The 26,066-nt window shown below is 40.4% G+C and overlaps 3 protein-coding genes across 3 annotated transcripts in view; all 3 read left to right on the forward strand.

Moving 5' to 3' along the window:
- mturn (maturin, neural progenitor differentiation regulator homolog (Xenopus)) overlaps positions 1-2,856 on the forward strand; it is an 11,472-nt gene extending 8,616 nt beyond the window's left edge. The window contains exon 3 of the mRNA XM_008421473.2: positions 414-2,856. Coding sequence (XP_008419695.1) covers positions 414-521 — 108 coding nt within the window. The 3' untranslated portion in view covers positions 522-2,856. The remainder of the gene's footprint in view (positions 1-413) is intronic.
- Positions 2,857-4,054: 1,198 nt separating this feature from the next.
- Positions 4,055-13,996, forward strand: LOC103472093 (E3 ubiquitin-protein ligase ZNRF2). The gene is made up of 4 exons (XM_008421474.2): positions 4,055-4,876; positions 8,481-8,576; positions 11,515-11,620; positions 13,094-13,996. The coding sequence occupies exons 1-4, from the start codon at positions 4,558-4,560 to the stop codon at positions 13,149-13,151; spliced, it is 579 nt and encodes a 192-aa protein (XP_008419696.1). The 5' UTR covers positions 4,055-4,557; the 3' UTR covers positions 13,152-13,996.
- A 1,053-nt stretch (positions 13,997-15,049) lies between these two features.
- txnl4a (thioredoxin-like 4A) lies at positions 15,050-17,660 on the forward strand. The gene is made up of 4 exons (XM_008421475.1): positions 15,050-15,194; positions 15,400-15,578; positions 16,937-17,040; positions 17,165-17,660. Exons 2-4 carry the CDS (start codon positions 15,426-15,428, stop codon positions 17,334-17,336), a joined length of 429 nt encoding a protein of 142 aa, XP_008419697.1. The 5' UTR covers positions 15,050-15,194; positions 15,400-15,425; the 3' UTR covers positions 17,337-17,660.
- Positions 17,661-26,066: the final 8,406 nt, after the last annotated feature.

A 26,066-nucleotide genomic window follows, 5' to 3' on the forward strand; every position in this document is an offset into this window, starting at 1 on the left:
CAATATATATATATATATATATATATATATATATATAATACAAAAAGAGACTAAAATGGCAAAATTCAAAAGATCCAATACCAAACACCATTCTTAAATTTTGACTACAATATAAAAATACATCAATGTTAATCTTTTTTTACCCTGTCTCTCTATTGTTGGTATTTATGTCAAACTTTATACTCTACCATTACTACAAGTGGGCTTAAAAACAAATGTCCTGTCAAAGTTATCTGCTCTAAAGAAGGGAATATGTGAAAAACAAAAAACAGTCTTGGTAAAATAAAAAAAAAGCTTGCTGCACATTCAAACATTTTTTTTATCATCAAACTTTGTGTTAATTATATGAATTTCTCATACTGGCTCATCCCTACTGCTAACACTCTACTGTGCCCCTCTCGTTGGTCTTTTAGCTGCTAGGTCTTCCAGACATTGAAGATGACAGCTTTGAGCACTACCATGCAGACATGGAGGGGGAGCCTGGGTCTGACCACCAGCAGATGGGGGTCAGCCAGCAGTGACGACCCGCTGAGAGGACCCCCGAGCCTGGGCACGACTGCTCCTGAAGACTTGGGCCTTGATACGTTAGCTCACTTAACAGCACACACTCTTGCAAACTTATAGTTGACATGCTGAACTCTCACCACCTTGTTCTTGAATGTTTCAGTGGCTTTGCTTTCCAAAGACTGCACTTTGTTGACCTCCCCCACCCCGTACTTTTCTAAAAGACACACACAAAAGTTTGCATTTTCACATATGTTAGGACTTTGTATTGACTTCCATTCATTTTAGTATAATGACATTTATGCCTAGCCTTACCAACAACCCTTACCCTTACAATTACCAGTATATTTGCAATCCTAAACCCAACCAAAACTGGATTCACACCATACCTCTCAATCTAACTAAACCCTAAAAAAGGGGGCCCACCCCACACGTAACTCCCCAAAGAGTTTGGTTCCCATGAGTCTCTTTTGGACTTATGGGGACTTATGGGGACATTGGTCCCCATAAATATTTGTTTTATGGGGACATAGGTTTAATTATACCAAAAGATCCTAATTAGGCTACACAACTAAGTACAAACACAAACATATATACACAAACATATACACACACCACTCTTATGCTTTGGGGTTATGTGAGCTGTAGCCATGTACGAGTTATAATCATTCACAGTCTGGTTAGTTAAAGTTCCACAGCACAGCAATATTATATCAGCTTTGTTATGCAGAAAAACATTCAGATGTTACGGCAATACGCACCCCACCCTCCATGCCAACCCCGACCTGTGGAGGCGAATGTGGCAGATTGCTAACTTTTTCAGCCAGTCTGACATAAATGACGCACAAATAACCAATAACATGGGGGAAAAACTGACAGTTTGTGGCTACGTGAAAGCAAAGGTCTAGCAGGTGCAGGAAAGAGAAAGGGAAGTGAGGAAATAACGTGCAGTTAGTCGTGACACAGATTCACGCTAGCAACATCTAACATAAACGCAGTCAAATAGGTTAAGGTGATTCCCTTGATGCAATCGCTCCTTTGTGTGGACTAGAAAACTCTACAGCTTTTCCTAGTAGCATGGATCATTTTAAAGTGTTTGTTAATGTTTGTAAAGCTGTGCATCAAAAATCAGTTACAAGTTGAAGATCTTTTTGACCACTGTTGCTATCTTATGACTGTCACAATAATAGCCTGTGCTGCAGCTTTAATCCTTCCTTATTTGGGTGTCTCGTCACCATGCGACACCCAGCCTCTTGAATGTTGTAGTCTTCCTATTGGTCCGAGGTGTGCCTCTCTTCCTGGGCACCACCTGAGGAGATAACCCTTGTAAAGCTTCCCAAAATTCCTTTCTTTTTCATGAAATGTTTTCAATCTGTTATCTCATTTAGGGGTTCTTCAGAATAGGCTTACAAAGGACACACCCACACACCCCTGGAGAGCATGGGAGGAAGGAGTAACTAGATACTGTTGACCACCCGGTTTGTGTGGAACGCTATCAGGCCAAAAACTTGTGACTTTCATGTGTCTTCAATGTTTCTACGCCATTTACTGTATTTAAGAGGTTGTGTAAACTACAGAAAATCTGGCGTGCCCTACCATAATAACAATAGATTAATAGTGTGCATTACCTGCAAGGTCTTTAGGCTTTTAAGAGTTTCCAAAAATTATCTTTGTTTGTAAAAATTTCTTAAAAGTTCCTAACTCATCCAGCATGGCATGTCAGGTTTGGATGTGGAGATGTGATTAAAGCAAGTTAGTTACGTCTGACATACATGGAGTTGAGGATTACATTAGCAATGGGGGCCATGGCATTGGTGCGTCATAGTTTCCTACACGAATAACTATTAGATTATACATCACACAGTAATATGAGCTTAAAATGACAACATATTGATTTAAAAATTCATTAAAATATTGGGGCTCCTGAGTTTCCCTTGTTTCTTAGATCTATCCAAGTCAGTGATGTTTCTTGAGTGGTTGGTTGAAGGCAAATGTTGTTGATGTGTGCTTAATACACAGACAATGTGCAAACACGTTGTTTCACGCAAACAACATTTAACATACAAGTCACATGAAAAGTTATGCGTTTTTGACCCCTTGCCTTCCATAACACAACTTTCAGTTCAAATCTCAGTCAATGCACTGCAAGACTTCCTTTAGCTTTCTACAGCTAGGTCAACACAAAGGATTAACGGCTCCTCTGCCAAGTTACTTTGACTCGTAAATGTTTTATCATCATCATCATCATCATCATCATCATCATCATAATTTGCCTGTTTGAATGTTTTCCATGCAGTATATCCTCTGTCCTCTGACGTGTGTGACATTGGTCAATAAACGGTGTGAACTGAGTCTCTCGACGGTGTGTTTGAATGTTATTGGGACCAAAACGGACACTAAGGGACTTTTCAGGTTCCAGTTGAGGACCCTCGACCTACTGCTCTGCCAACAGCCTGCTAATATTATTGGAGCTGACGTCACGTGGCACCTGACGTGCAGCCTCGCGGAGCTTCGTCAAGGTGGAGGAATAACCGGATGTAAAGGTTGGCTTTCAAAATAAAGGCACAAAGGTTGGAAAGTGCTCACAGCAGTCCAATTTCCATTGTTTTCCTACAGTTTTTATACAGATCCAAATTTTCCAAACATCACATGATGATCACTTTACATAATTACCACATTACAAGAGAAGCCATCAGTCATAATAAAGAAAACGAAGCACACAACACAACTTTATACCAATACTATTGTTTTACTAAATTTGGGGCTTTGTATAGCTACTTTTAAATAAAATAACATCCTTCTGTCATAAATTCAAACTGTTTTTTTATTTGCAAGTTGTCACGCTTCATTTAATAGTATCTAACCAACTTTGATTGCCCCTTGCAGCATGCAGGGTTACAGTTACAGGTAATGTTTCATTTTTTTAAAGTCAGAATTTCTTCGTGTTTTTAATTAATTTATAAATGTCAGTTTCAAAATAATATTTAATTAGCAAGCTAAATATTTAGTTTTGAAAACTAAATATCTCACTCCAAATTAAATATTTAGCGAGCAAGTAGCTTCAAACTAAATATTTAGTTAGCAATTTATTTCCAATTATTTCCAAATGAAATATTTAGACAACAAGGTAAATATTTATCCTCCAACTTCTGTTGACAATATTTACTTAGCAAGCTAAATTTCTAACTTTTAGTTAGCAGATTAACTATTTAGCTTGAAGCAAAATATTTATTCAGCAAGCTATTATTTAGCTTTAAACTAAGTTTAGTTTGAAGCAAAAATATTTAAAGTAAACTAAATTTAATTTGAAGTTAAATAATAGCTTGCTGGCTAAATATTTAATTTAAAGCTAAATATCTAGTTTGAGGCTAAATATCTAGCTTGCTAACTAAATATTAACATCTGGAGGAACTGCAGTGGACCAGAACTCCAGAGAGAAAATGTTGCCAGGACAAGAGACCTAAACTGCCAACTTTACTGTTCACGTTTCCATATTTAACGCTTTTATTTTGAAAGGCGGACCTTGTTTATTTGACTTCTATAAGTGCACTTGACTCAAGCGCCCCGCCACAGAAGGTGGTGGAGGAGGGCAATCCCTGTTTTTATTTTTCCTTCCCGACGGCCGCAGTTAAGCTCAAAAACAAACTTGGACCAGACGAGCTTTACGCAAACATTTGCGTTCCTGCGTTCGGCTGCGGCGCAGGGAGTGGAGGCGTGGGGCTCATTAGAGTTTTTTTGTTTTTCCCTTCTTCATTTCTTTGTTGAAAAAAGGGGAAGGGCTCCGCTAACGGAGGAGAAAAACAGAACAATTGAATATCAAGTTGAATGTGCTGAGAGTGCGCACTTTACGCACGGAGCGCACCGTAGGAAAAACTCCTGAGATGTTGGACAACCTCGACGGTCTCGCCCTGCTCCAGCGTGTCTCTTATTTCCTTTGTTAGTGTCAGCTCTTCTGAACTCACCGTGAACATGTGTCGCGGCTGAAATACGCCAAACTTTCCAGCGTAAAACAACAACAACAATAACAACAAAACCTGCAAAAAAGAGACCGGCATGGGGGCCAAGCAGAGCAGCCCCGCTTTTGATAGTAGAACTCGGGCTTACTCAAGCTCAGACCTCCCGTCTGGAAACTCAGCCGCGGCGGACGAGATCACGGGGTTTAGGTACACAAACGGACCCGACGGCCCGCGGATCCGGTACACGGGCGGAGGGCCCACCAACTCCGGGATGAGGATCCCGACCGGCAGAAGGTCGGGGTCACACCATCAGGGTCTGGATGGCCCAGACGGGGATGAGGGCCAGCTGCCCCCAGAGGCGCACCGGCTGTTCATAGGGTCCTTACCGTCTCACCTGTCCCCTCGCCTGCTGGGAGGTAAGGTCCCCGACCACAGATTGCACAATCATAACAAAAACAATCTCTGGAAGACGGAGGGAATCTCACTTACATAGGGGAGCTGAATGTATATCTATCTGGTGCATCGTTTTACGTCAATTATTTGATCTTTTTCACTCTAATCTGTACTTTGAACAACCATACCTCACAACACTGCTGTTTTTTTTTATTTCATGGAATAGAACTGCATTTACTTCCTGTCTTTATAATTGGCTCAACAAATTCTGTCAGATGTTTTGACACTCTTGCGGTCAACATGAGATTAAAGATTTTAAACAAAGTCTTTTGAGTATCATTACCTAGTGATCCGTGACGCTTCATTAGTTTCTCACACAAATATTTCCAAACTGCTGAATTTGACTTTCTGTTAAGGGAGAGAAAAGGACTAACTTTGTTTCAGCCAGCTAACCTGCAGTGGAAGGCAACAGGTGGAGGGGGCAGTGCTGTGTTTAGTCACTAGCGTCACATTAAAATCATTTTAAACCATAGGAAAACCTGCCCATTTTGTACCCTTCGGGATTGTTGATGTAATAAGATCTCACACCCAGAAACTTTGAGATATTAAAATGACATATTTTTTTAGCCAAAGTGAATCCAGTATTAAGAACATGTCCGGACATGTTGGTGAATAGTTTAAACTTGTTTTATATGTATATGGTTTAGCTTTTTTTTTGGGGGGGGGGGGGCGGAAATAATAATAGGAAGTAGTTCTTTCGATCTTGAGTTGTTCTGTTGACATAATGATCAACAACACTTGCTTACAACATATTGAAGAAGTCCTCATCAGTTTGATGAGGCCATCATCAGGCTGGGTTTTACACAATGTATAGAAAATGTTTGGTAACTATGACAACTTGGGGTGTGCACCGATCGCAATTTTTTGACCGATCACCAATTTTTAAGAAGTCTACACCGACAATTCTGATTTTGATCAACACACTCTTTGTTTTTGTCTTGAAAACTGCTAAATGTAGAGACAAAGTTGTGAAGTTAGCAGCAGTGGGGCGACTATTGTTGACCGCACACGTGGTGGGCGGAGTCTGTCAATCAGCCTCTCTCACAGCAAACGGACAGTAGCTGATTTCCAGCCCGTTGCAGATGACCATTATCAGATTGATTTCGGCCTATTGTCCAAAATGAAAGAAAAAAAAAAAGAAATTAAAATGGAGAAACTCAACTGATGAGAATGTGTTTCAAAAAGTAAAAATCACAGTTTTTAACTCAATTTATGAAAATACTGTAAGGCTCGTTGTGTTGCTGGACCTGTTTGTGGTAGAAATCTGAAATTGGCTTATATTTGTTCAGAGAAAAACTGAACCACGTTCTTTTTCCTTTTTTTAAACCACCAGATCATGCTACTAATATTAGCATGGATTCTTCTTCTGGAAAACGGCCAACATCTCCCCTGTGATTGGCTGTTTTTGTGGCTTTATGTGAAGCCCACGTACTTCCTGGTTAACCACATGTCGCCTCTCATGCGGATTACTAAAACTATTAAATTGCTATTTTAATGTATTCCTTATTCAAATACTGAGGTCATTTTATTACCCAGCACTAGCCATGGAAAAAAATAAAGGGGAAAAATCTTCAAAGGGAAAATTTAAGGTACAACACAAAATCTCTTTTATTTAATGACCTTTTTTGCATTCATATTATTTCCGTAGTAGGTAGTACCTCAAAGGTTAACCACCTTTTACTCAAAAGCAGATTTGTGTGAAGAAATTTCCTAGGCCTTGCTAAATAGCAGTTTTTTGTTGTTGTTGTTTGAGGAAACATTGACCTACGTCCCATTGAGTCAAACTGTAGCTTCTATTTTAAATTAGTTAAAAAAAGTGTGATCTTATTTTTGTCTATTTAAAAGTATTTACAGATATAGTTTCCCAAACTAGTGAAACTTTTTTATGTCATTGAAATCTTATGTTTTCTGGTAATCTGGTTAAAAGAAAAATTACAAAAAAAAAATGTCATGCATGTGTGCTTTTTTGCAAATTTAAGACAAACTTTTTTTACTTCAAACTCTGCATTGTATTTTTATTGTGATTATTATTATTTTATTTTTTCTCTTCTTTGTGAAGTCTTCGGGACCCTGGATTTGGTCTGGATCAAATAATTCTGCACTGTCGTTAAAACGTGATTGACAGAGTCTCTGTTTACCCCAAAACATGGCTAAAAATCTTCTCTTCATCTCATGGACTCGCTATCTTGTGACCTCTTACTCACAATCATTAGATGTTACGGTTGCAGTCCCGACTGCTTGGTATTTTTCCATTTGACATTCGATACCTGGATCCGTTTAAAAGCTGTATGATGACTGAACCCTTTGTTTAGCCCTCCTGCACATTTATCGCAGCCACAGGTGGCTCTGCGGCCGCTGTGCCGCGTTGCCCTTTGTCTTCCTTCTTCTGCTTCTCCTCTGTTGTGCAAAACAGGCCTGCGCTTTTTTTTTTCTTTTTTTTTTTTTTTGCTCTGAGAGGGAAGAGAGGACTATGTAGGTCAACAGATAAGCGTTTCCTGCTGGTTACACATTGCCTGACACGGACACACACAAACACGGAGTGAAATTCGCAGGATGCACTCAAATTTCCTGAATCGGCAGGTTTAGCCGTTTCTCCTGAACTAGTGGGAGTCTCCAGATCCGAGCACAACAAAGCGGGAGCGGGGGGGGAAGGAAGGCGAGGGAGCTCGTTCTGTGACGGTCATGGGGCTGAAAGAGGAAACGCTGCTACGCTTTTACAAACGACATCCATAATAATCCAACTGATCTCTGTCTCTCTCTCCACGTTTTTTTTTGTGTCTGAAGTTACTGGTAGAGGTAATGAGGAAGTCTAATCACTGATGAACTCATTTGTAACCTTTGCCCCCACCGATGAGAACCATGTGACCTAACGGGCCTCACGCTGACTTTACGGAGTCCCTCATAAACGCATGACACACGCATGAGGGAGACGCCAGGCGCAGTGATGGCAGGACAAACTCTGCATTTCTTCTTCTAAAAAGAGGCCAGTCTGTCTCAGGTTGAGTGGCTCTTGGCTTAATAATCTTTGCTTGGAGCAGAACATGGAAGATCCGAAATGATATCTGATATGTCCCGTACAGTAACTTGCAAAAGCAACTTTTCAACTGGCAGACATTTTGCTACATTAAAACCACAAATTTTCTTGCAACAGAAGAAAGTTTGTGGTTTTATGTGGAAAAAAGCGGCACGAAGCATAATTGAAAACTTGTAAATAAAATTGGATAGAAGTTTGATAAGAAAACAAACTTCAGACAGCTCACATTATGTAATTTTGTCTAACATTGCTACGTATTTTAAGTCAAGTCATAGATCTAACACATGCTAACTGTTACGCATCAATTTATAGATAGAGCTACAAACCTGAGCATCTTCCTTAGTAGACTGTCATGCAACAACATATCATCTTCAGCCAGATGATAAATAAGATGTGCTGTAACACAGACTGCTACTGGAGATGGTTCCTGCCCACAGCTGTCACTTGAATGTCCCATGGGGATTATTAAAGGTTTTTTAATTGTTGATTATGGGTCCTAATGTTCTTTGTGCTTTTGTGTTTTGTACTTTCAGGGTTCCACTGTCCTGTTTGCTCCAAGTTTATGGCGGCAGATGAAATAGAGAAGCACCTGCTTGTGTGCTTCAGCAAAACACGCCTTACCTACAACAGTACGTTCTGGCGCGGGGGGAGGGGAGCGGTTCTGACAGTAGTTTTCTGTTATGATACAGCAGACGTGACGAGTTTTTTTTATCTTCTCCTTCCTGCTTTAGAGAGACAGAACAACATGTAAGCTGACTTTAATTTTAATCAGTGTTTGAATTTTCTTCAACAGCATCAGAATGTTTTGTTCAACAGTTGAAGAAACTGATTACTTATGATTAGCTTGCACAACCAGTGCGAGCTAATCAAGTGGTTGAATTACATCCTGACCATGTTATCGAGTTCTGCCGAGGCCTGATAAGGAGCCATTTATTTGATTCAAGTGTGCTGGAGCAGTTCTGAACCCACAATAACCGATAAGCCAGACATACTTTTACTCCCCAACCTCAGACCCGTGAAGATCCATCTTCGATTTGCTGTACTTGTTCATGTTTGTGCCGAAGTATCAAAAACAACAACTAGAGGGAACATTGGGAAACCCAGGCTGTTGCAGGAAAAAAAAGCAGAAGGTGGTTGCAAAAACAATAAAGAAGCATAGTGTTTGTATGATATTAATGCTTTGGCTATGGGGAATAGCAGCTATATCTTTGTAGTTACCATTAGAGGGCCCATAAAGCAATCTTTCTGATTATCCGGTCAAATTACCGCTAGCTAGCTAAAAGTTTAGCTGCGCTAACCCTAAACCAGTAATTATCAATAAATGCTAAAGCGGTAGTTTCAAATTATATCTGCCCTTACAAGACTAAAACCCTTGAGTACCAATTTAATTTCAATGCTATAATACTTTCTATAAAGCTCATAGATATTGTACTTGTGTTTATATCTTGTTCTTTTTTGAAAACATGAGCATTAATATCGACATCGTCTTACTGTTTGAAGTATTCTTAACAGTCAATGATCAAAACTTTAACACCAGTGTCAGCCAGCTGTTACAGAACAGCAAACTAAAACAATTGATTCATTTAGGGGAAGCTAAGCACGCTAAACGTTTTTTAAAGCTAGCAAAAGTGCTAAACAGAAAACTAGCTCCAGGTTAGCAGAAGTGTGCCCACCACTGGGTATTGCACTACCTAGTGCTCACTGGCATGTTACTCATAGAAATATTTTTATGTGAATTTCCACAGACACTCAACTTCAGCCCCCCAAATGCATCTTGAATGCAAAGCACAGCCAAAAATCCACAGACTCAATTGGAGAAGTCCCAGAATGCACTAGTCGACCCTTAAAAGTCAGTTGTCTCTGAATGTAGGCACTAGCTAAAACTGAAATTTCATTTTGTTTAGTTGGTATCTAGACAACACGGCTTCATTTAGGCAAAAAGTCAATCCAGTGTTGACGCATACAGTCGGATGGGTGCATAATTGTCGATGAAGAACTTTCCCCCTCAACTCCCTTTCTCTCTTTGAAGATATTTTTGTCATGCAACTCAGTTTGTGGCCTCGGGCTCTTGCAGGCTGGAACTCTGTATCAGTCCTTTGTAGGATATCAATGGTCCTTAAGACCAGAGCGAATCGTCATCTGCATATGTGGAATTTGCACAATACAAACTCAGTATGTGGAAAAACACAGCAGAAAAAGCTACGTTTTGACTCGCACATCTAGAAACACTCAAAATTGGACGACAATCTCACTCCAGGTAAACATTGCTTTGCGATTGCGGCTTGACACAATTAAAATCATCAAGAAATTTTACTCTTTGCGTTTTGCCAACCCACAAGAAAGAGATGAAAGAGAAAACCAATACAAATGCATGACGCAGCTGCATGTCAGAGCAGCGCGAGCAGCACCTGCACGAAGCGACGCACAGGAAAGACGTTTAGAAAACATCAGAAGCAGACGGTTGCACTGTGCAGCGCGAGGTGCGGGCCTCTTTCGTCGGGTCGTCGCTGTTTGCCTGAATGCCAGCGGCGGTGGATTCCTCTTTAATTTTGCGGCGCCGCATTTGCTTATTCGCGCACACGCCCACTGCGGTATGCATGTGGCTGATAAATGTGCAAATCCAGAGCATCTGCTGAATGGCGTCAATCAGCTAATCGTGGCCATGCAGATGTGGAAGATCGGCACAACTGCTGCTTCGTTCTTTACCTGCGCTAGACTTTGTACGTAAGAACTTTTTGATTGGCCTGCCTTTTGTTTCACTCTGATAAAGCCCACATGCAGTTTGAAAACCTTTATTTTTTTGTATTCTCTGACAGATGAACCCAGCTCATTTACAGAATCAGTTACATTTAAATTAAAAAACAAATGGAAGATTTTTATATTAAAAATACTAAAATATGCTTAGTTGGTGTGTACTTTTTTATATAAATAGGAGAGAACAAAAGGACAGGAAATGATCAGAGGATATTTTACTTTTAAGCTGACTGACAACATTAAGAATAAAAAAAGAGTAGTACTACAATATGAAGTAAAGCTAAATTTTGTATATGATGGAACCTGTTGGAGTACTTAAAACGATCAGATACAGGCTGCTGCAAAAGTATTGACCTTCATTTAAAATTCTGTAAACAAAATACAACAACATGAAAAAAGTAGGACACTTAATTATGGCTTCATTTCTTTCAGAAGAGCTGCACTTTTTATTATTATTTTTTAAATTATATTAAAAAACAAAAAAGATTGATGGCAGTCAGTTAAACTCCAAAACTCAGATTTGTTTTCATGAAACAAAAATATCTAAAGCTTATTCTGTCTCATTTGATCCGAGATGGGCACTTGAACTAGGCCATTCCGAGACATTTATCTGTTCCCTTGTTGTTTCTGGAACTGCTCACAACCTCTTTAAGGAGATGAAACGTGAACGCCAAGAGGTTCTTTTTGTGCGTGTGTGTGTTTATGATGCAAAGTACTTGATTGATTGATTGATTGATTGATTGATTTTAGTTTTTGTTTTTTGGTGCGTTGTGTAGCTCTGTGCTCAGTTTGCGCGTTTTGTCTCTTTCTCAGAGGACATCCTATCGAGAGACTCCGGTGAATGTACGATCTGCTTAGACGATCTGGAGCAGGGAGACACCATTGCCAGGCTGCCCTGCCTCTGCATCTACCACAAAGGGTAAAAACACTCAAATATGTGGAAGTGAAAAGAGAGAAAGTGAGTTTGTTTATTGCATCCTCAGTGACTGCATGTTGTTAACAGAAAGATGAAGGCCTGGTCCTCTGCTCTCAAATCAAATTCAAAATACTTTCTTAATCCCAAAGGAAAATTAGACATATCTTGTTAGTATGCCAACCCTTGCGATAGGCCATAGTTAAGTGGAGCAAGACTCCAATCAACCATATAGACACCCTTTCAGTCTATTATTCATTTACCAATACTGCAAATCAGTTGCTGACTGAATCTAATTAAAGTCACAAAGATTTTCTCCAAAACTGATAAACGATTGACACCTTACATTTGGACTCCTTTCAAGATTCTCATTCGACCATCAGATACCCGACAAGAGTCCGGGTCCGTACCGTTTTCACTTCCTGTTGCAAGACGAGAATGAGCTGCCCCAAAAATATCTGCCAATTATGAGGAAAGTAGAAAAAGAAGGAGCCAGACGAGGCTCTAGAGATCCTCCGGATTCGTGATCAGAATCAGACCGCCTGTTTCATCATCTTTCCAATCTTTTATCCTGAGATGGATCACAAAATAATGGGAGTGACAACGATATAATTCCCTAGCAACCAAAGCAATTACTCTGAAGTTTTCAATCACAAGATCCAGAATCAGCCTCTGAAGTAAGAGTCTCCTCATAAACTAGTTCAGTTCCTTATGAACTAGTGTAGTTCCATCTGAACAAGATAAACCGATTGATAAAGTAAAATAGGTTAAATGGAATGAGGGAAGTGTAAATGTTGGAAAGATTTATTGCAGCATATAGTGTCTAAAATATTTTTTCTTCCTGTATCAAACACATGTAGTAAGGACTGGGTGTCCAAAAGAGACATGTCAGTAATGTTCTTTACTGGTAGCTAACGCTTTGCTCCAGTTACCTGGTCAGAGAAGGCTGCACTTCAATATGGCGACATCCATAGATGTTGTTTGTGGCACTTGTTACGAACATCATTTTTATTTTCCACATGCAAACAGAAGGTTTAATATGTTCAGTTTAGAGCTGCAGAAGCTACGTATAACATCGATTTTAGACGCACTCCTACCTGCCTGTCTCGTAAAATAAACATGTTTCCACTGAAGATTGCTGCTGTTAATGGGTGGAGCGGCCATATTGAAACGCAAAGTCGGCTTTACAAGTTGTAACTGGCGATAGTTGGAGTCGCTCCCGGTTTCCTAGTGGTAAATTTGACTCTGGAGGGCGTTCCAGGTGAATGTTTCCAAGCATTACTCAGGCTAGCTAACTAGCTAACTAACCTGAACTGCTATCAAGGCCTTTCAGGATATCAGGAGCAGTTTAGTGTCCATGTAAAGAGATTCTTAAAACAAAAGGAATGGCTCAGTCTGTAATTCTAACGTTTATTTTTCATTAGATACAAGATATTAATTACCTCTTGTTTTTTTTGCATTGTTTTTTTTTTTTTGCAGGTGCATAGACGAGTGGTTTCAGGTGAATCGCTCCTGTCCGGAGCATCCCGCCGACTAGGAGCTGCAGAAGCGCAGCTTCATTCAGCAGTTCATCGTCGAGGCTGACTGTGCACCCTGACCTTATCCCAACAGCTGCCTGGTCCGGTGAAACGACACACTTTTCCTCAGGGTCTGCGGGACGTTACGACACGCAGGATTCCTCTTATTGCCTCACCAAACACCGATGGACTTTGGATGTTTCCCTCTACTATGCTGCGATGTTGCAAGAGCCACAACCGGAGACGTCTTCTTCTTCTTCTCCTCTCCGATTTCCGTGAATTTTCCTTATCACCATCTGTCGGCCTGAAGTGGAAGCTGGGTTCTGATCCAGACAGTTATGTGGGTCAGGGTGCGTCTTCGCGGTGGTGGACCTGTCTATCCAACGGGATGGAAGGGGGTTTCGGCTTAGTGGCAGAATGTTGATGTTGTGCAATATGAAAATTAGCCAAACAGAATTTCAAGCGAAGCGTATATATGCTTTAAGGGATTGATTGCTATGTTGATGCTAGTCAGTGAGTAGGTCCAATTTTTATTTTATTTTGTTTTTTTCAAATTGGCTACCGGTGTCCTTTGTTAAACAATCATGTCTCCTAAACCAAATTGTCTAACATGAAATTGTTGAGTTCCATTAATCATGTGACCATTTGGTAGCACAGTGATGTGACTGTGTAGTTGTAGTTTTGAAGCTAAAGAAAGGTTCAGACATATCTAATGGTGATTTATACTTGCTCTGAGGAGTGCCATAATGTGCTGCTATGTCATAGACTGGAAAGTTTTCTTTAACCTTTGAGCCTGTCCGTTGTCTGTCGTTCTCTCCTGTTTGTACTGTAATGAATCGCACAACAATAAATGTTTTTATGTTTGTCTTTTTTCTGGTGAAAGAACTGTTTTAGGGTTCCGTGTACCATATGCGTTGAATTAAATAAGCCCTTGATTATTAAAGAATGCAGGAGTGAATGTTCTTTGTCTTTGGAGAGAAAATTTCAAACGGGGTCAAATAATTTAGATGCTACAATATACTGGCACAGACAAATTTCCTGGCACCGCTGCCTGATAAGACCTAAAAATGATTTCAATGTGTAATCTCACAACAACAAAATATTTATGGTGGAAGACCTATTGTGCCCGTTTTACTTTTTAGCCTTTTTAGAGTCCAGATTATTAGGAAATGTAAGAAGTATCAGGACATTTAAATATGATTAAATAATTATGCCACCAGGGAGGATTTTATTTGAAATAAAAAGTGCCCTTTGATTTTTTTCCCCACCCCTGCCGAAAAGAGATTGTTTCAATTAAATGTTGCATTTGACCAAAAAAGTGTTCCTTTTATTGCTAATAAAAGCTGACAGTCTTTTTAAACCTTAATTTTTTTTTATTTTAAATTGGTTTTATTGCCCAACTTTTAAATATACATCTCTGCTGTTTCTTAAATACGCAAAGATGGGTTTTATCCAGTTTAGTTTGCCTTACATTAGATTTTAGTGATTTATGTATAATTTGAAAATTTGCCCAAAAATATTTCAACCAATCACAACTTAGAACAGTGTGGTCCACATTCAAATGTGAATGTACAGGTTAAGCAGAGTCTAAGTATTCCTGAATGTGTATATTTATATTATTGATGAATATTTTTGGATAGAACCGAAATGTTTTTTTCTATGCCACTGTTGGCTTTTTACAATTTGTAAGTTACTGAAACATTGCCCCTTCGACCTCAATTTAAAAAAAAAAAATTAAATAAAAAATAAAAACTGTTCAACAACTGTTATTTAAAAAGTTTTAATGCGAACAATTAAAAAAAACTTGTTTACTAAAACCTTTTCAGAGTTTGAAAAGTTCAAAAATAGTTATATAGCCTATATATAAAAACAAGACGTACATATAAAGACCTTGTCGCTAGTTTGATGACGTCATCGCTCTTACTGGGACGTTTGTTTGACGCGACGAGACGTCCAAGACGCAACATTCAACAACAAATAGCTTTTTTTTTAACCTTACTGTATTACTTTACTCAGTAGTTAGGCGTTTATTTCGATACTTAACACTCACTTGTTAATTTAAGGTGAGTTTTTCTATTAATTTGGTCAGGCTTGTGCTTCCTCTGGGGTTTCTTTTCCGTTTCTTCCAGATTTTTCCTCAGCTAACATTACCCAGCGCTAGCTATGTTTAGCTTCCTTGTGTTTCGCTACTCAGACCAGTGCATTATGTTTGTTTCATGTCCGTCTGTCTCCCCTTCAACCTTAAAACTCGCATGTACTGATCTACAGGTTGGAAATCACTTTCTTGGATCAAGATGTCGTACATGTTGCCACATCTCCACAATGGCTGGCAGGTGGACCAAGCCATCCTATCTGAGGAGGACCGAGTCCTGGTCATCCGCTTCGGACACGACTGGGACCCAACGTGTATGAAGATGGACGAGGTTCTTTACAGCATCGCTGAAAAGGTTTGATTAGTTTGTTGACGTCTTTGCCATCAACGTCACGTCGGAGCAGCATCCAAAGTTTGCTCCCTAGAATAACCTGCTGGTTTATTGGTTTTTGAAACGGGTTTAACTTCGTGTTGTCAGGTCAAACCCGCTGTTCACTGTACTATACATATTTATGTGAAACATTTCAGTTACTGCTACATTTAGACGTTTTTTGTTACGAGACACAGTAACGCCAGCAGAGGTTGCTGTTTCTTACGTACTTCTGATTAATAACTGGTAGTCATCATGTAGCTGACATCTCATTAGAGATACGTGAGTCAGTATTTTGTGGCCATTTTTTAGTCATTTAATTTGTAAACTGGTTTGTTTAGAGGTACGGTTCGTACACAAGGTATCAACCTCTGTTTAAATAAACTAAAGGGAAGATTAGATGCACAAAACCGTAAATCTTTTATTAGAGACCATGCTAAACATTTAAAAGTGTCACGTTTAATAGATAAATGTTAGAATATATTTTTCACATAAGATTTCTAAAGAAGAAAACTCTTATCTCGGGGATTCCTGTGCTTTGTAACAGTAGAAGTTATCAGTTTTTTAATGAGATTCTATGATTGAAATCTGAAGTAAACAATTTTTGCTTCAAGCCAGATGAGCAAATTGTTTCTTCACAACTCAGGAAGTCTATCAGCCACGGAGCCAATATATTTCTACATAATTAATACGTGTATGGCCTCAAAGGAAACAAGCTGAACATGAGACATGTTACGTGTCGCACGAAGTCTTGCAGGAAGGCTATAACTCTTATTGACTCATTTCCTAGACCCACTACTCTGTAAAATTGACCTTTGCACCACATTTCTCAAATATATAAATTATAAGCATTTGCACATTTAGAGCATTTGGTTCTCAGGGCTGTTTGAGAATAATCAATAAGGATTTCTGGTTGCTTTTACACCTGAGGTGGAAATATTTAGGTTTGTGTACAACCAGATGTAAGGACCTTCATCCATTTCATTCAGGCATTTATTGAATAATGTATGTTCATTCCTTTGTATTTAGTTTTAACGGGCAAACTTGTAAGATTTTGCTGCTATTTTTAGCTTCTACAAAACTCGTTACTGAGTTTTTATTAGCTTGCAGTTTTCCGGCTGATCACTGAAGTTGCTAAAGACCTTTGAGGAGTTAGATAGGATCACTTTCTCGAGTTTTTTCCGATCTCCCCAAAATTAAGGAAATTAAGACAGACTTGTCAGTTCACCCCTATTTTTTAACACTGTCATAGTTAACTTTTACTTTATAACTTGTCTTTTTTCTACCTTTCTGCTAGTTTTGTTGGACACAATTTTCTATCAACTTTCCTTTCTTTTGGCCAGGTCAAAAACTTTGCTGTCATTTACCTCGTGGACATCACAGAAGTGCCCGATTTCAACAAAATGTATGAATTGTACGACCCCTGCACCGCCATGTTCTTCTTCAGGTAGGTCATTCTCCGAGTGTGAGCGTTTGTGACGGGACGGTTGAATGGACGGTTGACGGCTCGCGGCAACCGCTGACACAGCTTCCGTCTCCTGGTGTTAAACGATGACGTTTCTGTTTCCCAGGAACAAACACATCATGATTGATCTGGGCACTGGTAACAACAACAAGATCAACTGGATCATAGAGGACAAGCAGGAGATGATAGACATTGTTGAAACAGTGTACCGAGGAGCGCGGAAAGGAAGAGGCTTAGTGGTGTCTCCCAAGGATTATTCCACTAAATACAGATATTGATTTTTTTTTTTTCCATTTGCCTGCCTCATTTGTTCAGTGTTTGCCTTCCCCATTTGATAGTTTGACAACCGAGAGACGGTAAGTAACGGAAAGCAAAACAAAATTGATTTTATTTTTGTTTTGTCGATGAAGGAGGAGAGGATCCTCATCTGAGGTCTTGTTACTGTTTGTGTTTCATGTTTTTCACCATTTCATGAATATTAGGTTGTGTCCTGTGTTTTTTGAAATCTTATTTCTGTGAAATAAGAGTAAAACAGATCAGACACATTGTATTTGGCCTCTTATTTGACTGTTGTAATAAATATGAATTTCTACTTTAAAACACTTTCAGTCTGTTGATTTTTATTCTATTGAAATGAGTTTAAAACTGCAGTATGCAGAATGAAATGTGATGTCAAAGAAGCAAATGGAAAGGGTTTCAGAGCAGGTCTTAAGTTTTGTTAAGGTTTAAAGTTATGCTAATTAAAGAAAAATAGACCGATGCAACTTAAAAAGGATACAATCATGCACATACTGCTTTCATACTACTCAATTTTACTGTTTTTTTTTTTATCTTGCTTTCAGAATTTCTGGGAAATTATTTTTTTATTGTTTCACAGGTAAATCTTATTTCTAAAGTTTATTTATTTCAGTTTTTCATTTTGAAAGTAACTTCAAAGCTTCATTACACACACAGTGATACATTTCTAATATTTCATTTTAGATTCTGAGGTAATGCCAAAGTTCAGTTTCTCAAAAAAAATATTTAAAGTTACATATCATAATTGTCTAGTTTAACACTGAGACGTTGGTGTACTGAATTATATGACCATGTATTTAATTGCCTGCATAAATTTCCATAAAAAATAAAATTTGCTAATAGTTTTCAGTCTTGTGATGTCCATCCATCCATTTTCTTTACACCCTTGTCCCTCAGTGGGGTCGGGAGGGTTGCTGTACCCGTGAATTCGTTCTTTTGGTCATGACCCAAAGCTGATGACCATAGATGAGGGTGAGAACGTAGATTGACCGGTAAATCGAGAGCTTCGCTTTTTGACTCAGCTCTCTCTTCACCACGACGGACCGGTACAGCGCCCGATTCACGSCAGACGCTGCCCCAATCCTCCTGTCGATCTCCCGCTCCYTTCTTCCCTCATTCGTGAACAAGATCCCCAGATACTTAAACTCCTCCACTTGAGGCAGGACGACCCCCCTGACCCGGAGAAGGCACACTCTACCCTTTTCCATGACCATGGCCTCGGATTTGGAGGCACTGAGCCTCATCCCGGCCGCGAACCGCTCCAGCGAGAGCTGCAGATCATGATCTGATGAAGCCAACAGGACCACATCATCCGCAAAAGGTAGAGATGCGATCCTAAGGCCACCAAAACGGATCCCCTCAACATCTTGGCTGCGCCTAGAAATTCTGTCCATGAAAGTAATGAACAGAATCGGTGACAAAGGGCAGCCTTGGCGGAGTCCCACTCACTCCGCCAAGGCTGTGGCGGAGTGAGTGGGACTCACTTGGAGAAGTCGAACGCCTTCTCCAAGTCCACAGAAAGCACATCCATCCATCCATCCATCCATCCATCCATCCATTTTCTTTACACCCTTGGCCCTTAGTGGGGTCAGAAGGGTTGCTGGTACAGAAAGCAGATATTGCATTAAAATAGAGTAAATAACTTTTAGAACTAATAGCTTCTATTTCCTTTACATCATTAATACACATATTTCAATGCATTTATCTGAGCACAACCATGGTACCTTTTACAAATTTATCTCAACAGATATATCTAGGAGCTTTGAAACACGTGCTCCAAAAATCACCACTAGATGGAGCCATAGTACCGAACAGTCTAGATTTGATCTAAGACGGTCACTTAATGCTGATGAATGATCCAATCTGGCTTTTCTTGATCTAAGAAGATTTCTGGTTTTCTTTGAAATTTCTTTCTTCTAATTTTGAATTTTGAAAGATTCTCTTTCTATATTTTACCATTCCAGGTTTGTTAATGGAGGTTACGTGGAATCTTTTGGAAGATGTAAGACCTTCCCCATTTATGCTTAAAATACTTTTCTTGTAACCTAAGCTACAGAAGTTAAGCCAGTCTTCTACCCGATGAGAAACAACTAGAGAAAACACCCGTAGTTACTCCCTCAGACAAATTAGGAGGAACAAGATATGTAAAGGTCACTGCTTGCATCTTCACTTTGAGGCTTAGACAATGTACACTGACCAATGGCCTCAATGACGAGGTGCTGAGGTGGCTGGTTACCAGCTGGCAACTGAACAGCGTTTGAGCAGAGAAGAAGAGGCAACCAACTGTTCTGGCTGCTGCAAAAACTTTGAATAACTTGGCTGTAGGCACACCAAGAGACAGCGGCAGCTACAACATGACCTGATTGCTCTAAAGTCTGCACTCTGACCGTCAGAAACATGTCTGTAGTAGAAAACAAGCTCGTTTTCTCATGTTTGTCTGTGTGTATGCCATGTTGAGGGCCCACAATACCCCCCTCCAGGCGTCCCACGTCCTTTCCAGTTACATTAACCCAGAGTCTGGCATGGCTTCGTCTTTGTCTGGCCCGTCCCTGCAGGGCTCATGTACACCATTCCAGAGACGCTGTTTTCATATGGAGCGTGGGGCAAAAGGCCGCTGCCATTGGTCCATTATAATTCACATTATCATGCATTGTTATTCCCTATTAGAGTTAATCAGCTCAGCCTCAGGGGAAGCAAGTCCAGACAACTAAGGGATGGTGACTAACTCCGGTCTAGACGTGAGAAGAGGTGAGGTGGATGTACAGTAAAACACAGAGAGGGGTAAAGACATTCAGACAGAAGAAGAAGCAGCTTTTCTTATGGACTATATGGGGAATATGCACGCTCATGCTGTAAAGCCGTTTAATCCGTAATCTGGTTTCAACTGATAGTGTTTGAATGAGGGGGGGATGATCCGGGCGCCAGGGGGAAGACACGCTGGCATCCTGCCATCCCCTGTGTGTCTCTTGCTTTCCAGGTCTGTCACTATCCATGTGGATACCCAGCAAGCGGCGGGGGAAGGGAACAAGATATTTGCCAGTTTCTGGGACACCCTACCCCCCTTACCTCCCTGCCGACTTCCATACTGGCACTCACACGGATGCATACACAAATAAAGCTTTGCCGTCTTGTTTCTACCCAGCAACTGCTTACTCGCTCTGATCTTAACATACATTAAACATGCTAACTAGCACATATTCACTGCTAACATCAGTGGTTTTTGTCATCTTTCAATCTCTGTTGCGCCATTTTGGCTTTCTCCCATTAAGGTGGATTTCTCCATAGAATTTGAACTGGGCCAATAGGCGAACAGAAAGAGAAGTTGTGAACAATGACGTTGATTTTCTGCACAGTTTTAGAGTCGTAGTCTGCCTGTAGTTTTAGCAATGGCAGCAGAGGAAGTGAACAAGCCCTTTCAATCTGTGTGGGCAGGCTGTTTCTGGTAAGTTTCAAAGCGTTGGACTGACGCCCAAACGTTAGCAATTGGGTAAAATTTTAAACTTCAACAGAGTCCACCCAAGCGATCATTTCTCAAAAGCCGAGGGTCCAGACCTTCTGCGCGAATCAAAATGTAGAGCAAGTGGCTGGTTTTTACCAGACTACGTCTCCAGGGATGAGGCTTTAACCAGTTATGCCCCAGTCAGACCAGCTAGATTTTTCTCCATTTGCAGATCCGAAGCAGTTCTTCCCTGTTTTTCAGAACCACTTCAGGGTTTGTACAACCCGGACATAGCCAAGTATTACGCACAAGTTGAGATGTTGTTGATTGGCCTGTCAGCATCTCAACCACCATTTTCAATCCACAATGGGAGTTGGTGAGGTAGCAGACTGAATATTGATAATTGTACCGTCAAACCTTGAAGTCCAAACCTCTTTATCAATTATGTGGGAAGAGCGCATACAGCGTCAACTGGACACGGCAACTAGCAATGAACAAATGCTGAGAGATTTCTAAGAAACTGGTCGCAGAAGGGCACACGATTATGACGCCATGCTAACCATCAAGTGTGACCAAGAATCATCCTGATACATGATTCTTCTGATAAATACATTTTCACAATTGTCACCAAGTTTGCATTCTAGGCTCCCTGAGAATCTCTTTCAGATTGAAGACGAAGACAGATTAAATATAACATTTTCTTTAATGAGCCATATTTTTTTTATACATACTGTTGCTACCCATGCATGTGAGGACACTTTGATGACCCGTTATCCCATCCATCCACTATAGTAGTTTGGTGTTTTAGCTCAAATGGGACACAGACCAACACTTTTCCTGGTACGTGCCCAATGAGGTGGATGAGAGGAAGTGGAAGTAGATGCTGTGTCCCGAACACACACACACACGCACACACACACACACACACACACACACACGCACACACACACACTGTCTGTTAGTTATAAATAACTTAGATGGAGCGACGCAGAACACCCTGAAGCTATGGGTCATCCGGCGCATCTAGAAGAGGCCATTAAAGTACGCTGAAATGCTCCGTATGTGAAAGCAAGCGGGCTGAGATTCTGTGAGGCATGTGACCCGACTCAGTGTTCCGCTGAGCGTTTTTAGTAATGAGGACGATGTTGCGCTCATAAAGTGGATTACAGGCTTTTAAAGTCCTATAGAAACATTCTAAGCGCTAAATTCGACAGACAGACGGCTTCTATTTTCAATCAGATGAGGAGGGAGGCACTGCTTAATGGCAAATATGGAGGCTCACAAGGCCTGGCGTTGTTTCATTGACCTTCCACTGGGTTGTTTTTGTGAAGCCCCTTCAACTTTTTCACATTTAATCACATTATAGCCACAAAGTTGGCTGTATTTTATTGGAATTTTAGTTGTAAGATGTAAGTGATGTTTTAGCCTGAGCAGCTCAAACAAAGAATGACTGGACAGCTTCTATTAACAGCAACTCTGATTTAGCTCTGGACTTTGTCTGGACCAAATTTGTCGAGTACAAAGTACTTGGAAATAAAAATGACTAAAATCAAGCAATATTTTTATTTATTTATTTATTTTACTGTATTTTTTTTAGGGTGGGGGTTAAGAAAGGGATCTTATCCATTGCAGATCCAAAACATATGAAGGATTTTGCACATTTGCTGTACTAAAAGTTTTGAAAATATTTTGGACTTGATTGAGCTAATCTATTTTCAGCTATAAGAACAGTTTTAATAAATTCAATTAAGTTTAATAAGTTAAAATAAAGCTAATTTGGTTGCGGCAAAGTCAGCTTTTCTAATAAAAGTCTCTGGATAGCTGTTACTCCACTAGTTGTAAAAGCTTGGTTATTAAAAACATAAATACTTTGTGTTGTACTTTAGATTTTCCATTGTAATAATAATAAAAAAAAAAGTTGATAATTTTACCCCGATTAGAAATAATAGTTCTCTGTCTGCATCTGGTGGAAGGGCCAAATTTGTATCATTCTTGAATGAGAGTTGGGGGTCTGACATCATCAATCCAAGGGTCACAAAGGGAAACCTCAGGCACAGCCTCATAAGTGGTCAGTGAGAAGTTTATTTTTAAGCTTTTCAGGGGTTGGACAGACAGAATGTGACAGGATATTTACAGTAAACTGCTGCTTCTTGCACTTCTTCTTCTCTGTTCTTGTATCTCTGCACAGAGATCCTGTCGGAGGTGCTACCGTCACTGTGAAGTGCTGACCTCATTCCTGCACGGCCTTTAACTTCCTCCTCGTCCAGTAAACTTCAACTCTTCTTGTGGGTTACATCACAGCCTCTTTATGTAACCGACTCCGCCGGGAGCGACATCAAACCTCGTTCCTGTCTCTTGGCTTTCTAATTACTTCAAGGCGAATGTCAGCTAATAGATTTAGGGATGAGATAGGAGGAGGTGGCTCAGTTTTAATGTGGAGCTTATCGCCGAATCTCTTCTGAATGGAGACGATCTCGGGATTTGACGACGGGCTCGTTGGCTTCAGGGTGGGTTTGAGTGAAGAAATCAGAGTAAACAAACCGTCGCCTACAGGCTGGCAGAGATTAGCAAGCAGGGATGTTTGAGGCTGATAATATCCTGAACCAAACGTACACACAAACCCTCTGCTTTTAAACCACTCCTCCTCTTCCTCCATACATGCTGACAAACTTACCAGCTGGGTGGTATGTTTGTTTTCACACCCTGCCCACCCCCCTCCACCAATTTTTGAGTCCTTCTTGGGGATTTGTGACTAAACGGATTTGCATTCCCACATTCCCCCCCCCCCAAAAAAAAGGTATGCCATTCCTCCATAAGCAGTGGAAGCTGAGGGTCCACCGAGAGCATCACCAGAACTCAGTGGGGAGGCTGAGGCAAGGAGGGGGGGCTCCCCGACGTGCCGTACAAACACACGTCACATGAGGGGCCCCTAGTGCCTCGCACTCAGCTACATCTGAGGTTCGGCTCCTCCATTCAGACGCTTCAGAACCAATTAGCACCTGTCCCATACTCCCAGGCGGGACAGCCCTCCCTCTACAGGGAAGGTGTGATGCTGAGAAATGCTACAGCTGAACCAACACAGGCAGTGTGCACAGACTCTCATGAATGTAGAAGAGGAAAACTGCATTTTGTTTTATTTTTTTATTACTTATGAAATATGTTTGAAACATGTAGATGGAGATGGTTTGTACTTGGAATCTTGGTTCCAGTTTGAAGTGACAATCCAAACCTTATCACATCTGGCTCACAAGTGTCTTTTTTAAATGCTCTTAATATTGTAATGTGATGTTTTGCAAGCAGTTTAAACTAATAAACTTAAAAAGAAATTACAAAATGCATAGTGATAGTCAATAAATTAGAATATATAACTAAATCTCTGTCGTCAGCACAAATTTCTTCTTTTGTCCTAAGACAAGTTAGCTAAAAAAAACAAAAAAAAACACCTTATGCAACAATATAAAAACAGGATACAAGACCCTCTGCAATAAACTATGGAAGTATCTCCACACCATGATACTCCCATCACCGTGCCTCACCAGTAATGTGACGTTCTAATTTTCTCCACAGTCACCATAGCCCTGTGTACTTCTCTGATTAACGCTCTCTGTGTCAGAGAGGTGGACTTTTATGTGTGGATTTTAGGTGGGGATGACCGAGCGACTGGTTTGAAATTCAGTTCTCTTTCTCATCTAATCCCACTGCTCCCTGACCTGGCTGCTGTATTCTTTTTGGTCTTTGTGATGCTGTTTGTTCCCTAATGTTCCCAGACAAACCTCCCAAGACCTTCAGTGAACACGTTGATTCATACTGAGATTAGATTTTCTCACAACTCTGGTCACACCACACTGTAAAACCCTCCGCACCGAATCCCACACTCTCACTTCATGAGTCTCACCAACTGAACGTTAGGCTTTGTGTATGCAGATGAGCATGTGGGCAGCTGCTGAGCTCAGTATGAACACCGACGGCATTTGAATTAATTTGGTATTTGTGAGAGGTATTCGGTCTCTTAAGATCTCAACGTTACATTATGTCAAATGTATCCACCTGCTTCTCATCATCTCAGGTCCCTACATAGTCTTTGGTAATGGGGGGGCATCCGCTGACAGAAAAGAGGTTGCTCATCTCTCCTCTCTGCCCTTTTCCCCCACTCTTCCTCCCATTTCACCCTGCTGTTCCTATCGATGTGGTCTCCCCGACCCTGCAACACCCCTGCCGAGCTCGCGCCGTTAGTACAGTCTGTCTGTACTCTCTCCTTATAAGGGCAAAACACATTGACAGAGGCAGAGAGAGGGGGCCAAGCCTCCTCAGTCAGGCAGGTAGGGGGACAGTGGCTCAAGCAGGAAGAAAACAAGACGTGATGAAGAAGAAGAAGGAGAAGAAATGATATAGCTGATGGACTGCAGTGTGAGAAGGAAATATGTGTTTGGCTGGATTAACTTCTGAGAACAAAGAGGATGTTTTATAGGAAAAGGCCAACACCTCATCATCTTTATCGAAAACATCTTAAAGAAACCTTTTAGAAGCAAAGACCCCAACGCTGTTATGTTTTAATGCACAATATACATACAACACATTTTAAAAAGCACGTACTACTTACAAATACCTCAGAAAATAAAATAAAATCCATAGTGTGATAGTAAAAGTATATTTGCAAATTGCAACATTATTGCTTCATATGGCAGTACTGCAAACACACAGTTGATGGTTACAATGAATGGATCTAAATACATCGCCAGCCTGAAAAAGTTGCTACATACACAGTATTACAGAAAACTTGGAATTGGGTTGATCTTCACTTTCCAACAGAACAAAGTTCTCTGAACATAAAGGTGGAGCTACAATAGAACGGTTTTTACAATGTGTTTACAGTCAGTCAAAGTCTTGACCTGAAAATATGTGACAAAAGCTTGAAAATTGATACTTACAGATGTTCTCTGTCTATCTGAAAAGTGTTGAGGATGGTCCATCTAGTCCAGTCCCAATAAAAAACGTTTACACTTCCGATTGTTAAATAACACTTTTGCAAGGCACTGTACCTGTAGCATCCTCACTGAAGACATCTAACCTGTAGGTAACTGAGGGCAAGAAAACTTAGGATATTTTCTAACTACAGCATGTTAGCGATGGCTACATCATACTTCTTTATGCATGTTAGAAATTGCTTGTTTCAGCTTCTGCCCATTGAGAACAAGTTTCAGTACTTGGGTCTTTCAGGTTTACTTGTTTCCTGAAAAAGGCACAGAATGTGGTTTTACTTTGACAGTACCTG

Source organism: Poecilia reticulata, linkage group LG11, assembly GCF_000633615.1.
Source record: "Poecilia reticulata strain Guanapo linkage group LG11, Guppy_female_1.0+MT, whole genome shotgun sequence".
Taxonomy (NCBI): domain Eukaryota; kingdom Metazoa; phylum Chordata; class Actinopteri; order Cyprinodontiformes; family Poeciliidae; genus Poecilia; species Poecilia reticulata.